Genomic DNA, 17,765 nt, shown 5'->3' with positions numbered 1-17,765 from the left:
GGTTCACAAGTCTCATTCTGTCCCAAAGCTGGAGAAGATGGCTCCTCTCCAGCCTGGGTGAGGCAAATAGGATTCAGTGACAAGCCACTGGCAGTAGCTGCCCAGCACAGTGGACTGAGAAAGAGCTCGACACCACATGCAGGCTCAGTAAGAAAGAATTCTAAACTCAGTCAGCAGGGGCTGGCTGGCTGAAGGGGGCAGGAGAGGGGCTGCCAAATGGGCTGTGCTGTTGCCATTCCTGCTCTTGCTCCTGTGGGTGGTCACAACTCACAGTTCTATGATGGCTTGCCAAGTTCTGGCTTTCTGTTCCACACCTGCCGCCACCTGGGTGGGCCTTCTTACTTTCCATCCCCCAGGAACTCCCACCTTTTCCAGTTGAGGACAAGAGTCTGCAGTGTGCTACCAGTTAGAGTTCTCCCTAATCACATTGAGGACAAGCCTCTTACCCAGAGAGTTCATTCACTCATTTGACAGACATTCATGAGGGCCTAGTATGTGCCATATACTTGTTGTAGGTACATCCGTGAGGTGCATCCGTGAATAGAACAGACAAAAACCCATGCCCTCAGGGAGTTTTGCATTGTAGCAAGGGGAGACAGTAAATAAACACTAAATTAAAATAAGAAAATTGTATAATATGATACAAGGTGCTATGGAAAATGCCAGTGCAGGGCCATGGGGTGGGCACTGGCGATCGGAACACAGCATTATTGGCAATGCTAAGACAACTGATATGATGAGTAATTTCTCACTTGGGGAAAGAGCTTCTTCCCTACATATCCAAGATGTGGCTTGGTCTCTCCCAGCCCAATATCGTGACCACATTTAAGTATTCAATCACCACAACATCCATACAAGAATTACACATATTATGTACACAGGAAAAGTGGAAAACACCTCAATGTCCCCAGATTAGAAAAGGTAAATGTTGATTATATCCATAAAATGGAATATCATAGATATGAAAAATGGATTCCCCCCATCTCTCATAAGTACAGTTATATTTTGCAATACAATCAAGAAACTAAGTCCCCCTCTGATGATGCCAGGCTTCCTACCACCTAATTCTAATAAAAGCAGCACACTCCAGGGTCCAGCAGCCCATGCCCTTGGATCTTGAAGCCAGCAGGTCATCAGTGTCACGCAGCTGTATTATCAGAGACACTGGGAATGACAGCTGGACACAGGTCAGAAGGGAACGGGGAGAGCTGACACCTGCTGAGCTGTGTGTGTCAGGCATGGTACTAGAGCATTACGCTTTGTCCTCATTTAATCTTTGCCAACAACTGTTGGGGTAACTACTCGTTCCCGTTTTATAGATGAAGAAACTAAGGTTCACAGAGATAAGTAATTTGCCTAAGGTCATTTAGTGAGTTAAAAGAAGCAGAATTGTGATCAAATCCAGGTCTCACTGGTGCCTCTCCAACCATGCTATCTGTGGAAGCTACCAACGGCTTTAAAGCACATCTTAGTTCTCCTAAATAACAAAGCATGATATAATCCTCATCACCTAATAGTTCAGTGCTTATTATACGCAACACATTGCTTAAACCTTTAGACAGATTCTCATTAACCCTGTCACTACCCTATGAATAAGATATTATTATTATCCCCATTTTACACATAACGAAACTGGGGCTCAGAGAGACACCAAAATCCAAGCTGTGTGGTACTTTCTACTTTTTTTTGAGATAGAGTTTCCCTCTTGTCACCTGGGCTTGAGCACAATGGTGCAATCTCGGCTCACTGCAGCCTCTGCCTCCCGGGTTCAAGCGATTCTCCTGTCTCAGCCTCCCAAGTAGCTGGGATTACAGGTACCTGCCACCGCGCCCAGCTAATTATTGTATTTTTAGTAGAGATGGAGTTTCACCATGTTGACCAGGCTGGTCTCGAACTCCTGACCTCAGGTGATCTGCCCGCGTCGGCCTCCCAAAGTGCTGGGATTACAGGCATGAGCTACCGCTCCTGGCCTGTATTTTTGTTAATTGGCAGCCATCAGCCCTGCTGCAGGACCCATGAGGCTATGTGGTAAACTAGAGCCAGGGAGTTCGCACTGGGCACCTAACTATGCCACCCATTCTGTGATCTTGGCCAAGTCACTTGGCTTTTCTGAGGCTTGATGCCCTCATGTATAAAAGCATTTGCTTTTTCTATCCCATAGGATTTTTAAAAAGAATAAACCAAGATATTTCCCTTGCAAACTGTAAAGCTTTATACTGATATAGTCAATCCATTAGAAATACTTAGGGCTACAATTAACAGAATATTTGATCAACAGTGGTTTCAACAAACACAGGTTTATTTTTTTCATATAGCCAGAAGTCTAGAGAGAGGAGGTTTTTGACATTATCAGCTACTCAATGATACCATCAAGTCTCTTTCCAGTTACCATTTTACTACCTGTAGCATGCTGGCTTATGGTGCCTATCACTTCATAGTCACAAGTTGACTCTCATAACTCCAGCTATCACATCTGTGTTCAAGAAAGGAAAAACAAGACAGGGAAGCCTATCTGTCCCCTTTTACCAAGAAAGCAAAAGCTTTCCCAGAAACTGCACTAGCATATTCTGCTGATGTCTCCCTGGTCAGATATGTCTCACCTGGCCACTTCTAACTGCAAAGGAAGCTGGGGAAATGAGTGGTGTTTTATTTTCTCAGCCCCAGTAATGAAGGCAGACCAAAAGAAAGGGAGGAGGTGGTGTTGAGGTTTGCCAGGCCATCTTACAATGTCGTTCTCAATTAGTATTGCAAAACCAAATTCAGATTATCTGTATGTTTAACTATTAGCCCAAGACTCTAAAACATGCTTTATTATTACAAACATCAGTACAAAAATTTTAAACCACCTGGTTATGCACAAATTTTGATATCCTTTTCTTACGTTTTTCACCCTGATAAACACAGATCTAATTTCTTTATTCAAATAAAGGGATTAATTTACAAAAATTTTTGCAGAAATCCAGAGGGAAAGAAGAGAAGTGGTAAGAAAAATTGTTCCAACTACCACAAAAAGACCACGCAGTGGACCACGGAGCAACCCAGGCGCTGGAAGACTGAATAATGAAACCAGACCCAGCGTTCAAGAGGACTCACAAGCCTTCAATCCCGATAATCCTTATCATGTGCGTTTCGGTGCTTTTTGACATGATTAGACAAATGCATTAAACATAGTGCCAAGGCCGGGTGTGGTGGCTTACGCCTGTAATCCTAGCACTTTGGGAGGCAGGGGTGGGCAGATCACGAGGTCAGGAGTTCGAGGCCAGCCTGGCCAACATGGTGAAACCCTGTCTCTACTAAAGATACAAAGAATTAGCCAGGCATGGTGGCACACACCTGTAATCCCAGCTACTTGGGAAGCTGAGGCAGGAGAATTGCTTGAACACAGGAGGTGGAGGTTGCAGTGAGCCGAGATTGGGCCACACTGCACTTCAGCCTGGGTGACAGGCGAGACTCTGTCTCAAAAAAAAATAGTGCCGAAATGGTCTTTGTACTTGAGGTTTCAAACACACATGTAAGTATTCAACTTAGACTTTTATTCAATTATTTTAAAAATACATTTTCATTTGTTGCAAAGTTGTTTTTTTGTTGTTGTTTCACTGCCTGGGAATTGCCTCCCAGGTTCAAGCAATTCTCCTGCCTCAGCCTCCCAAGTAGCTGGGATTACAGGTGCCCACCACCATGCCCAGCTAATTTTTTGTATTTTTTTTTAGTAGAGACAGGGTTTCACCACTTTGGGCAGGCTGTTCTTGAACTCCTGACCTCAGGTGATCCACCTGCCTTGGCCTCCCAAGATGTTGTTAGGATTACAGGTGTGAGCCACCGCGACCAGCCTTTTGCAAGGTTTATAATTAAGGGAAGAACACTTAAGCATTACCTCTGTAGTGTAAAATCCTGATTGGCTGGTAACCCTTATTCGGTTGTTTTCTGTGCCCTCCTTTTTTTGAGTCACAGGCAAATTCATGAAAACAAATTCATAGGAGGAATGTGATTATTTGAAAATGTTTCCTAGAGTGCTCCCTGGAGGTAACATATGGAATGGAAGTATTCTCTTTCCCCCTTTATATCCACTTTATTCAACAGTCATTTAGGCACCTGCTCTTTCCCAGGCTCTGTGCACAGTCAGGAGAACCTTCTGCCCTCAGGAGCTCTCAGTCCAGTTAGAGGATAGACCCACACTTAGATGTAAAACGCTTTAGGCTGAAACACTGAAAAGTGATGTTTGTGAGGATGACACGAAGTGCTAAAAACAAATCTTCCACAAAATATTTACCATTATACTTTTCAGGGAGTGAAAAAGTAGAATAGGTATTTATTTGTAGCTAGTTTTTAAAATAAAAAATACAGGCCGGGCGCGGTGGCTCACACTTGTAATCCCAGCACTTTGGGAGGCTAAGGTGGGCGGATCACCTGAAGTCGGGAGTTCAAGACCAGCCTGGCCAACATGGTGAAACCCCGTCTCTATTAAAAATACAAAAAATTAGCCGGCACAGTGACGTGCACCTGTAGTCCCAGCTACTCAGGAGGCTGAGGTAGTAGAATCGCTTGAACCCAGGAGACTGAGGTTGCAGTGAGCCAAGATTGCGCCATTGCACTCCAGCGTGGGTGACAGAGCGAGACTTCAACTAAAAACTAAATTAAATTAAAAATACATGCAGAAATTTTTAAAAACAGTACAAAAGGATATACTATGAAGTGTTTCCCTTCCACCCCAGACACCCTCCCCAAAGCAACCTATTAACAATGACTATTTGTCCAGTTTCTTTGCATAAGTACACACACACAGACACACACATACACACACACACTTTTAACACAAAACTTTTATACCTTGCTTTCTTTCCAGTTACAATATTTTGGAGATTGTTTTCCTACATAGTACCTCATTCATTTAATTACTATTCATTTAATAGTAACTCATTGTATACATAAATGTACAGAAATTTAGTTATGCTTTCATGGCTATAAATTATTTCCGTCTTTTGCTGTTTGCAAATACTGTTACAGGATACAATCTCGTACATGACCTACAGTATTATGAGGAGTAAATGAAGGTAATGCAGGTGGAACTCTTTTAGCACAGGGCTTGGGACACATAGGTGAAGAGTAACTTTCTCAATATTAGCTATTAGTATTGTGCCTTTGTACACACATGGAAGTCTATCTTTAGCATAAATACTGAAGCATGAGTCTGCTGCATCGAAGTAGATTCACATTTTAATGGAGGATACCAAATTGCCTTTCAAGGAATTACATCAGCTATATCTCGCAAACAGTAATGAAAGGACCCACTTCTTATCAAACTTAAGAAAAACTTTCACCAATCTCTTGGGTGTAAATTGTATCTTCTGGTTGTTTATCTTGCTTGTCTTTAATTATGTGTAAGGGTGAGCATCTTTTCATATACTAAGTCATTTGCACGTTTTTCTATGTAGCCTATTCAGTCCGACATTATTTCAGGTGTTGCAAATATATTTCCTAGTTTATCATTTTAAAAATATTTTAGAAAAGCTTGGAGCAAAAAGTATTTTCTAAATAACCAAAGGCTTATCAGAAAATTCAGGACGCCACAATACTTTACTACCTTAGCTTGAAGAAGAATAAAAAGAATCTGAATAGACAAATAAAATTTAATATTGTTTATTCCCTAGAGAGCTGGGCTGGCTGAATCTGGCTCAAGGGGTGAGGGCATCAGCCCCTTTATAGACGGGCAGGATATGACTTTGCCTTGGATCCAGTCTTGAGTGACCTGTATCCCTTGAAAAACTCCAATTATATCAATTTTTTCCTTTATTATATGTTGGACTTTAAGCAGAAATGGTTAAAGCATTTATCTCCATGATCTCATTCAGTTATTCCTTTAAAAAAATGTATCTTAGGGTAACAACATGAGATTTCCTCCCAACCTTTCAATCCTAAAACTTTGTCAGGCCCTCAGATAAGGAAGTGCCTCAACTGACAGGCCTTTTAACTCTCCCTGCCCCATAATTAATAAATGAGGTGGTTGTCTTTTTGCTGTCCCAGATTAACCTATTCAAGAAATAAGGTAAAGAATGGAGTGAGTCTGATGAATTAAAAAATGAATGCTTGGCCGGGCGCGGTGGCTCACGCTTGTAATCCCAGCACTTTGGGAGGCCGAGGCGGGCGGATCACGAGGTCAGGAGATCGAGACCACGGTGAAACCCCGTCTCTACTAAAAATACAACAAAAAAAATTAGCCGGGTGTGGTGGCAGGCGCCTGTAGTCCTAGCTACTCGGAGAGGCTGAGGCAGGAGAACGGCGTGAACCCAGGAGGCGGAGCTTGCAGTGACCCGAGATTGCGTCACTGCACTCCAACCTGGGCGACAGAGCAAGACTCCGTCTCAAAAAAAAAAAAAAAAAAAAAAAAAAAAAAAAAAAAAAAAAAAAAAAAAAAAATGAATGCTTTAAGAGTAAGATAATATTTTGATGACATAACTTGAATATAGGTTGTATCAGATCATGTTGTTAATTTTGTGATAATGGCAATCTGGTTGTAAATTTAGGAAAATATCCTCATTTTAGGGGGCACATTCTAATGTATTTATGGATGAAATGTCACAATTCCTCCAATTCTCTTTGAATTCACTTCAGAATTTACTTTAAAATACTGGTTTTGCATTGATGGACATATAAATTATTTCCCTATTTTGCTGTTGCAGGAAGGGGAAAAGCAAATTTGACAATAGGTTAGCAATCGTCCAATCTAGATGAGTCTATTAGTGTTCAATCTGTAATTTTCTCTACTCTCCAGTATGTTTTTTTTTTTTTTTTCAAGACAGAGTTTCACTCCTGTTACCCAGGCGGGAGTGCAATGGCACAATCTTACCTCCTGGTTCAGGAGATTCTCCTGCCTCAGCCTCCCGAGTAGCTGGAATTACAGGTGTCCACCACCACACCTGGCTAATTTTTTGCATTTTTAGTAGAGATGGGGTTGGTTTCACCATGTTGGCCAGGCTGGTCTCAAACTCCTGACCTCAGGTGATCCACCCGCCTCGGCCTCCCAAAGTGCTGGGATTGCAGGCATGAGCCACTGTGCCTGGCTGAAATTTTTAATAACTTCCCCCCCCCACCCCCGACATCCCAAATTAAGATTAAAGACTTCTTGTTTAAACACCAGAATCAGCTAACTTTAGGAAAGAAGCTTAAATTGAATCAAGAATTTAAAGGTAAGGGCTTCTTGGGAATGTACTTCAATACCATATTAAAAATAATGCAGAATCTCTACCCTTAGAAGTCCCCAAAAAGGAAAACCAAATATGTAAACCGGGCAGGGCTGGAGGGATGGGAGTTCCTTCCAGTTCTGTAATCTCACCAGCAGTGAAAATGGAGATTTTTACTTCACCAATGTAATCTTGTGTTTATATAACTATACTTACATAAGAAACTAGAAGGTAAAGTTTAAGGCCTTGAATTTTACATGTTTTTGTGGAGTCTTTTCCTGAGACCCCTTTGTCCCTATAGAGGTAACACCCCCATTCTGTTACTGAAATGAAAGCAGGAGAAAACTAAATGACTTGACAGTGTTCTCAGAGCCAGTGCAACTGGAATTGAAATCTGTCGTTAGCCTAGATTGATGAGTTTCAAAATGTGCTTCTAGAGCCCTGGAAGCTATTACTGCAAGAAGCCACAAGCATTCCACTGACTTAGAATTAGCAGTGGCAGAAATGCTTTTTATCATAATGCTTCCTTCTTACTTTCCTACTTAAAACAAGCTGAGTTACTGAGTGGTAACCATAGTTCATTAAAGGCAGGGAGGAACTTCAGGATATCGTTTTAAAAGATAAAACAACTTTCTAGTCAGAGACAGGTGAGGTAGGTGTAGATTCCTTGGTGTCAAAAGGAATTATGAATGACAGCAGGTAAACAAGATCAAACCCTTTACAGCAGATTACACTTTCTTGTAGCAGTGAAAAATTCAGAATCTTATTTAAAAATAACATGCATGCTATGACCTTCTCATTATGCAGTTGTCACAAATAATTATCTTTTATTTCACAGCAGCAGGAAGGGGAAAGCATGACATTCGACCCTAGACTGGATCACGAAGGAATCTGTTGTATAGAATGTAGACGGAGCTACACCCACTGCCAGAAGATCTGTGAACCCCTGGGGGGTTATTACCCATGGCCTTATAATTATCAAGGCTGCCGTTTGGCCTGCAGAGTTATCATGCCATGTAGCTGGTGGGTGGCCCGTATCTTGGGCATGGTGTGAAATCACTTCATGTATCATGTGCTGTAAAATAAGAACTAGCTGAAGAGACAACCAAAGCAGCATAAGGCAGGTTGATGCTGATGGGACCACAAAATACTTTTACACTCAACCTGAGCGGTTATTCTTGACATTCTTAACAGAATTTTTTTCAATCGTTTCCCAGAACTTTAGTATGCAAATGTACTAAAAGGGTAGTTCAAGTCTAAAATGCCATAACCCCTTTACTATGTTATTTTTTATTTGCATTGCCTTGCCATAAGTCTTCCCTAGCTTGTATCTTCCAAAGCTATTTTGAAATAAACATGAAAATTTACAATTTGCCAAAAATCTCAATTGTACACTTGAGCTCCTTTTAAGTCATGATGAAAATAAGTCATTGTTATTTGTACAGAATTCCTCAACTGTTCTTAATCGTTTTTGCTCTTCCTCTTGCAAATGTGCCCCCAGAATTCCCAGATAAAAACACACATAAAAAGGAAAGGATAGGCCGGGCGCGGTGGCTCACGCTTGTAATCCCAGCACTTTGGGAGGCCAAGGCGGGCGGATCACGAGGTCAGGAGATTGAGACCACGGTGAAACCCCGTCTCTACTAAAAATACAAAAAATTAGCCGGGCGTGGTGGCGGGCGCCTGTAGTCCCAGCTACTCGGAGAGGCTGAGGCGGGAGAATGGCGTGAACCCGGGAGGCGGAGCTTGCAGTGAGCCGAGATTGCACCACTGCACTCCAGCCTGGGCAACAGAGCAAGACTCCGTCTCAAAAAAAAAAAAAAAAAAGGAAAGGATATATAATGGAATCTACCTAAAAGTGAACATTTTTAGCTTCAAACTGGAAGCTCATGGGGAATTATTTGAGTGCACTGGCATGTGACCTGTGTTAAGAGTCACCTCCAGGCAAACAGCACTAGGATACAGAAAAACGCAGTCAAAGATAAATCAGACTTGTGGGGAGGAACGACTTTACTGACATTCTGAAAAGCAGGTCTTCACACCTTTCTCAATCTGTTTTCAGTAAGTGGTCACTGGGCATGAAGAAGCATAATGATTTTTACCTTTGTAGCACAAATCAGGCTGTGGCTGTAGTCCAATTACCAGTAAGTTACTCTCCTAGTTACAGGGCTGACAGTGTTGCTTGGCAGATACAGCTGAGGAGGAATAGCTTATTTATGTATAACGACATAAAGAAAGTCTCTCAGGAACAAGGACTGTCTTTAGAAATTGAAATATTAGATCAAGATGATGAGCAGGTATTTTATATTTTTGACATTTCAGTTTTGCATCCCACAGTTTAAGAGATAAACAACTTTCCTAAGGAAAATAGAAGTAAGTTTTCCAAAACACAGGATTCTGAGAGGACAGAAAGGTCTTGATGCCATGATCTCACTACACTCTCATATTCAGAATACACCTTATTATTGTGTATTCCGCAGTAAATCCCTAATACTGGTGTTTTCCAATTAAAGTCTATAAAATGATACAGAATTTTAAAAACCTGGTTTTCAGGTGAACACTCAGATCCCTCCATTTAATGAAATATACAGCAAGCCTAGGTCTCTGGAGAAAAGAGATGAAGGAAAGGCACAGTAATGACATGTAATGGTCACACCGTTCTCAGGAAGCAGCTACTTCCTGCAGTTATGAATTCTACATGTTTAGTCTTTAAAACTATTGTTACTCTATTAACGAAAGAAACATGCGTCAATGGTTCTGCATATCATCTCCCACCCCCATGGTTCAGCAAGCTGTACTGGGTTCTAAAAATAAAGAATGATTTAGTGATCCCAGCCCAGAAGAGCATATGGTCTTACGAGAGATACAGATAATCAGGGTTCAGCACACCAGACAAAGCCTTGATAAAGATGGAAGCAATGGGCTTCTTGGAAAATGCTCTCTCTCTACATTTTCAAGGATGAGCAGGAGTTAGCCAAGTGAAGGTGACAAAAGATTTGCATTCCAGGCACAGGGAGTTTGAGTAAGACCAGAGGTGTGAAGTGAAGCTGCATGGTACAAGCAAGAAAACAGCATTCAGGTCGGGGTAGGAATTTCAAGATGAAAATGTAGGCAGAAGCTTTAAGTGGCATGTTAATTTGGGGATTTCGTGTGTGTGTGTGTGTGTGTGTGTGTGTGTGTGTGTGTGTGTGTGTGTAGGAAATAGGGAACCAATGAAAAGTTGCAGGCAAGGAGGGAGCTGGTTAAGTTTTCACCTTAGATGAATCCCCCTTGGCTTGGTAGCTTCCCATGTGAACAATGAGCAGGTGCCATACAGGCCAAAGAGGCATCTTAATAAGGACAGCAGGTAGTAAGGGAAGGCTGCCTTTTGAAAAGATGCCCCCTTTCAAAGCTTCATAATTAGATGAAAATATAGGAGGTGGGTAATTTACTTCTAACAGGCCAAGGGATTATGTTGTTATGAAATGTCACTAAATACCCAAGGACATCAATTTAACAGAAAAAAAATCAGGATGATTTAAGAACAGAGGAAAAATTCAAGGTTGGATTAAGGATAGGAATGACAAAGGAGATTTAAATTGTATTCAAGGACGAAAATAGGGGTCTACTTTGAAAGAGAAGTGGACAGATGAGCATTCAATAAAGGAAGAGAGGGCAACAGGGAAGAATTACAAATTTCTTCACAACTTGGTACTAATTTCCCAAATTACTTTTAACCAGGCCAGTCTAAAAGTTGCAAATACAGCCCAGTTTGCTGTGCTGAATCTTGACTGAAATGTTAGTATGCGTGTATAACTTATGTGTATTACTGGTACTTTATTACAGATACTCATTTAATTCTCAGTAGTGGTACAAACCAATCCTGATGGAACATCTCAAGTTAGATTTCAAGGTCCTAGTTTGACTCAGAATGGAAGGAAAAATGTGACAGCTGCCATTTAGTCAGCACATGGAAAATGTTTTCGTTTTCTGGCTGCAAAAACTTGTGTTTTTACACCTCCCCTTCCACCAGCACCTCAAATAACTGTGACACTAAAAAAGTAGATAGAATACTAAGAATAACCACTTAACCCACTCGACAGTTTCTTACATCAGATTTTATTATACGGAAATACAAGCTACATTTTTACAAAATAGAAATTCTTTGTGAGTGGATTTACTTAATTTTATTTCTGTATAAGCTAAATATGTTGATCTGTTTTATGAACATGTATTTTATAAAAATGGTCACAATATATTTTTTAAGTTAACTGATTTATTGAGGGAGGAGGAGAGAGTTGACCAAAGTCTACATGCATAGACAGTCCTAAAAGTATATCTCAAACATGAAGATGTAAATTTGAGAGTTAATGATACAAATTTCAGCAAAAACATTTTACAGGCAGAGAGTGTTTTGGTGTTTATAAAAGCTGAAATCCTTTTGAAGGGCTTTTGTACAAATATGCATGCTCTTATACTATATGCATATATAGGTGTGCTTCATTTTGAGAAAGTCTAGTATAATACTAGCATCAAATTTACAAAACAGGTTTAGTGTTGACTGACTGAAGAACTCACTACAGGTTTTACTTCAACTGCTTACATTCAAAAGTATTCAATTTACAAATTTTAGGTACTTACGGTGTAAGGTAAGTACATTTATAAATAAATACTTTTATGCAGGTATAATCTAAACATAGCAAATAACTGAGGCTATTTTCTAAGGTGTTTGGCTTAGTGAACCTTTTTTACATCTTTATAGTTTTAAAGTCAAATACATAGCAGTCTTTATTTGGATGTTATGTTATCACAGAGGGATAAAAATCAGTAATGGGACTGGTAACAGTATACCCACTAAGTTAAATTAAGTCATTGGTTAAAACACCAAATTATTCAAAACCATTTAAGAGATATGCCCCACTAAATTCCCTCTGAATTCAGTAATTTACAGATGTTGTGTTTCGTATTCCTGTTCTCACCTTTGTGCCTGCTCCTTTGTAAACATTGTTTTCACACCAAACTTAGAACTGAATCAGAACTGCAGAAAATCCAACACCTTTTCTCTCCTCTGCACATGGCTACAAAAATTCTAATAGTAACAAGATAGTTTGAAAGACATACCTCTATATACTTTTTACTAGCATTGCATTTGCAAACTTACTTGAAATTACTTTTTTAAAAAAACAGGATTTCTATGGCATCCTGTCCTTCAGGGTTCCTTCTAAGGTATGAATTGCTAAGGATTTTCTTTTCAGCTGTCTATATTTCATCAGCCTAGATAATTAATCATCTTTTATACTAAATTTGCCATATACTGACAAAGTCAAAGACCTGTAATAAACTAGACAAGCAAAAACTTTCTCTTAGCGGGACTAACGCTGTTAAAGGCAAGTGGTTTCCTTTCCATTAAAACTATATTCCTGCCTGTTAAGTTACTGAGGTAACTCTAAAAAATTAAGCAGTAAAAAAGATCTCCATGGGATGTGCCCTAACACAAATTCTACTCTGCCTATTCGACCAGCACCATAATTTTTAACATCCACTTAGCACCTATGGGTAATTAAACAGGCATCATTTGAGAATATTCCAGTTGCTAAATAGTACCCCATTATTAATTAGTACTATGCTACGGCTCTCTATTTCTCTGCTCAGTTCTAGTAATATCTTAGCAGTGATAAAATAGTGTTTTGCCCAAATAGTTATTCTCATTTTGTTTCACTTTGATTGAAACAAACATCTGATTTTCTTTCATCATGTGCTGTCATACGATATGGATTCAATAACTTAATCATAATGACCCCCAAGATTAAGAAGAAAAAAAGCATCACTCTACCTTTTAATTTCTATGTTAAGAGGGAAACAAAATCTTCAAAGGAGCAAGCCAAGTAGCTTTTCCCCTTCTCTAAACTTTACTGGAAATAAGGCATTAGGGGTGATTAGTGCTGATCTCACTTCTGTTCTCTCCTTTACTCCTTGACATCACTGTGTTTTACATGCAGTCCTCCAGGTCACCTGCTTCAAAACCATCAGTTCATTCAAAACAAAGATTTACTGGACCCTCTCTCAAAGGTACTGATTCAAAATCTCAGGAGGAAAGTAATGAAGGTCTACATTTTTAAAAATAAGCTTCCCAAGTGAGGGTTACTCACCAATAAAGCTTAAGAACCACTACCCTATATATTATACAAAATAGCTGCCCAATGTTATCATTTTAGTTGTCTGATATCAGAAGGTCAGCAGAGGATTAGGGTAAATCAGCTAAGCATGGTGGCTCACGCTTGTAATCCCAGCACTTTGGGAAGCCAAGGCAAGAGGATTACTTGAGGCCAGGAGTTAAGAGAGCAGCCCGGGCAACACAGCAAGACCCTGTCTCTACAAAAAAAATTTAAAAATTAGCTTAGTGCACTAGTAGTGTAGTCCCAGCTACTTGGGAGGCTGAGGCAGGAGGATCACTTGACTCCGGGAGTTGGAGGTTACAGTGAGCTATGATTGAGCTACTGTGTGCCTGGACAGCACAGCAAAACCCTGTCTCTTAAAGAAAAAAAAAAAAAAAGATTAGGATAAATAAGTTTTGAGAGAGAGTCTATCACCAACTATCTGAGTTACATTAAAAACCTGTTATGAAGAAAAAAGTACATGAGATGACAGCACTCTGGAAAAAGTGCATCTGTAAAACCAAAGGTTTGGACTACGTAATATTTAAGATCCATTCCAGCTCCAAAATCTTGACTTCATTTTTGTCTCCTCATACTGACAGTGGATGGAATGCAAATACATGTTTGCATTCCAGGGAATAAGAGGTTCCAAAGCTACCTCTAGTCTTCGCAGATGGCCCATAAAAACATGCTCTGTTGATCTGATTTTAACAACTCTAAAATAAAATCCTATGCTACACATATTCCTAAGTCCCTGTTCACAACCGGTCATTCTCCAATCTTGCCTTGGTACTTATTCTGCTGTAACTGTACTTATATTCCAGAACAAGAAATAGCTTTGCTAAACAAAGATTAGACTAACATATGCTATTACCTATAGTTTAATGTGTTAAGGAATAAAGGGCAGACATAAGTTGAGTATTCAGGCTGAGGGCTTCTTTCCACCATGTGGAAATCTAAGCTCCACGAAGGCAGGGAATTTTGTTTACCTAGTACCTAGCACCTAGCTCAGTGTCTGACGCGTATTTGGCAATCAATGAATTTTGCTGAGTGCATAAATGAATGAGTGGATGTCATGAACCAAGTTCTTTTTCAGATATTTATATTATTCTATTACATAACTTAAAGTAAAAGCTCACTCAAAGAAAAAGTGTATGGCTTTTGACAGCAAAGACTTGAAGGGCCTCAAGGGTGTTAATACTGTTTAAAAATAAGGTATACAACCCTCATCAAAGAGGGTTTTCTAGTATTCAATATCTCAAAATTTCTTCAGGGATTCCAGAAAAAAAATGGACTGGTGAGCAATTCAAACTTTTGTCTCCAAGAAAATGGGTATGCTTATAAATTGACTCACTCTTTGTTTCCAGATTGCTACATATGCTCAAACCTAATTCCACGCCTGGCTTTTAAGATCTGGCCTCCCCTGTACTCTCCCCAAGACATTTGGGCTCATAATTTTTTATCAACGGAGGGCTAACCTAGTTAGAAAGTAAACTTCAGTCCGTTCAATTAAAACACAAAACAAAACAAAACAAAACAAAACAAAACAAAAAACAGCTGGGCACGGTGGCTTACGCCTATAATCCCAACACTTTGGGAGGCCAAGGTGGGAGGACGGCTTGAGCCCAGGAGTTTGAGAAACCAACCTGGGCAATGCAGGGAGACCCCCATCTCTACACAACATTTAAAAATTAGCTGGGAGTGGTGGCACACACCTGTAGTCCCAGCTGCTTAGGAGGCTGAGGAAGGCGGATTGCTTGAGCCCAGGAGATGGAGGCTGCAGTGAGCTGTGACCATGCCATTCCAGCCTGGGCAAAGAGCAAGACCTTACTAAAAAAATTAAAAATAAAAAAAATAAATAAATCAGGACACCCCTCCAAAAAATGGTATCTTAAAATTAAATAGCAAAAAAAAAAAAAAAAAAGTACTTGGATATCACACTGGTTTTGATTAGTTACGTAACTGTTATTACCTCTAACAATGTAGGTAAAATTAGCTCTCGTGGCTGTGGGTTAAAAACCTACTTAAAAATTACAACCCTGTCAGAAACAGTGGTGCACGCCTAGTCTCAGCTACTCAGGAGACTGAAGCGAGAAGATCACTCGAGCCCTGGACTTTGAGGCTATAACACACAATTATCACGCCTGTGAACAGCCACTGCACTCCAGCCTGAGCAACATAGCAAGACCTCATCTTTTTTGAAAACAAATTACTATTCTATTTACATTGACAAATAAATGATCAACTTTAAGGGCTTGACATTTTTAAAAAACCCCAATTTTAAACACTATGGTTTGGGATGAATAACTTCCAGTATTTGAGTACATACTATGTGAAAGGCACTACGCTATGTATCAAAGATCCAAAGCTTAAGTAAATAACACTAACTGACCAAGACACACAAAGTAAAACAGATACAACCGCAACTAACCCTAAAACATGTGACACCATGAGAGGTGTCATAAATAGAGGCATAAACAAGGCACTCCCACATCACAACTAGAATGGCAACGCATTTCAGTAGAGGGCATGGAGCGGGGAGTTCCACAAGAGTACTGACATTTTAATTGAGGTCTCATAGAATGAATGGAAGAAAATAAGGGCATTCTGTGCAGTGATAAGACCATGAGCAAATCCATCCAATTCTGGGAGCCTGTTCTGTATGTACCAGGTGCTACACATACAAAGATGGAAGCCAGACCCCGCCCTCAAGAAACTCAGTCACACGGGGGAAGAAATGAATCAATTGTAATGTATTGATCTGACAAACACGGAATAGATCAGCACTCTCAAGCATGCTCATGACACATTGTGGTTTTGGTATGACTCCATCAAAGGATCCAGTGATGTCTCAACCATAAGCAAATAACCCAATCCAATGCCACAAAAGTCAGTAACAGAGTAGCAAAAGATTAGACTGCTTTCCTGGAGGTAGCATACAAACTCAGTTTTGACACATCAGTAGGAAACTGGAGATGCCCAGGAGGGGCAGAAAAAGGAATGAAAATACATGACATATTCAGAAACAGCAGATATCTGAACACTAAAAACAAAGAATATGCAACAGACTAAGTGCCCTTTGCAGAAAGGACTTTACATTTAAGTAGCATTTATTGATAACATAATTTGAGTCAGGACTTAGTTATTAAATCCTCACAATCCTGAGGGTTATCATCCAGTGTTATAAATAAGAAAAAAGTTCAGATAAGTCACTTGCCCTCAAAACACACAATTATGAAAGTGTCAGAACTGGGATTGTAAGTCTAGATTCATAAGTTACTACTCCTTCCATTACAAAACAACAGCTGTGTCTGTGGTGAAGTATAATTTTTTAAAGTCAACTGTTTTGAAATAGCAAAATAATAATAATAATAAAGGAAATGCACTCAATTTCTTAAGCATGTTTCATCCCCCACTGGATATATATCCTCAGCCTAAGCTCATTACTTATGAATGTGTTCACTTTTAGTCAATTCAAGCCACAGAAAAAGGTTAGAAAACAGATAATCCATAAAAAGTGGTAGTTGTGAGAACTCCCAGCTGAGAATGAGCCCATATTAATCTCTATACACTTGTATATGCTCCACACTGATTCATTTGGGGCAAGAATAATAAGATTGATGAATTAACTCTTATAAAAACATCTATCAGCAGGCTGGGCGCGGTGGCTCACACCTGTAATCCCAGCACTTTGGGAGGTTGAGGCGGGCGGATCACGAGGTCAGGAGATCGAGACCATCCTGGCTAACACGGTGAAACTCTATCTCTACTAAAAATACAAAAAATTAGCCAGGCATGGTGGCGGGTGCCTGTAGTCCCAGCTACTTGGGAGGCTGAGGCATGAGAATGGCGTGAACCAGGAGGCAGAGCTTGCAGTGAGACGAGATCGCGCCACTGCACTCCAGCCTGGGCGACAGAGCAAGACTCCATCTCAAAAAAACAAAAACAAAAACAAAAACACAAACAAGTAAGTATCAGCTTCTTTTCACTGATGCGAATAACGACAATCAGTGGTTTATAAACGGTGTGATTTTGTACCTTGTATTTTTTACAAATCCTAATAGTTTTACCTTGTTTTGAGCTTTGAAATTGAAATGAAAACCAGAGAACTTCCGAAGGAAGTCCCTTAACATTCTACATCTAGTTTATATTTTCTGCCACCATTTTATTTTACAATTCTTTATAAAGTGCTGCTCACAATACTTACATAATTAAGCTCTGTTTAAGTAAAATTATTAAAAACTTTTCATCAATTTTTATGCTCTCCAAAGTACAAATTTTATAAATTACAGTAACAATTGTTAACTAGCTGATATACTTTCCTCAGACAGAATTCCAAATCTTGAAAGACTGAACTTACAACACAAAAAAAGCTTCTCTAGGATTTCCACCTTCCAGCCTAGGATCATCTGATGTTATCTGTCACATGAAGCACTGCTCTCTGCACTTCACA

At 39.9% G+C, this 17,765-nt stretch overlaps 1 protein-coding gene across 2 annotated transcripts in view; it reads left to right on the top strand.

Moving 5' to 3' along the window:
- The window catches only part of CNMD (chondromodulin), a 37,387-nt gene extending 28,828 nt beyond the window's left edge, over positions 1-8,559 (top strand). Inside the window, exons 6-7 of one of the 2 annotated variants that reach the window (XM_030813463.1) lie at positions 2,956-3,122; positions 8,020-8,559. In XM_030813463.1, coding sequence (XP_030669323.1) covers positions 2,956-3,122; positions 8,020-8,232 — 380 coding nt within the window. In that variant the 3' untranslated portion in view covers positions 8,233-8,559. Of the gene's footprint in view, positions 1-2,955; positions 3,123-8,016 lie in introns of both variants that reach the window. The other variant, XM_030813462.1, reaches the window with a different exon arrangement.
- Positions 8,560-17,765: the final 9,206 nt, after the last annotated feature.

The sequence above is a fragment of the Nomascus leucogenys genome, chromosome 5 (assembly GCF_006542625.1).
Source record: "Nomascus leucogenys isolate Asia chromosome 5, Asia_NLE_v1, whole genome shotgun sequence".
NCBI lineage: Eukaryota > Metazoa > Chordata > Mammalia > Primates > Hylobatidae > Nomascus > Nomascus leucogenys.
The sequence above is the reverse complement of the archived record's forward strand: the minus strand, read 5'-3'. Positions and strand labels throughout refer to the sequence as shown.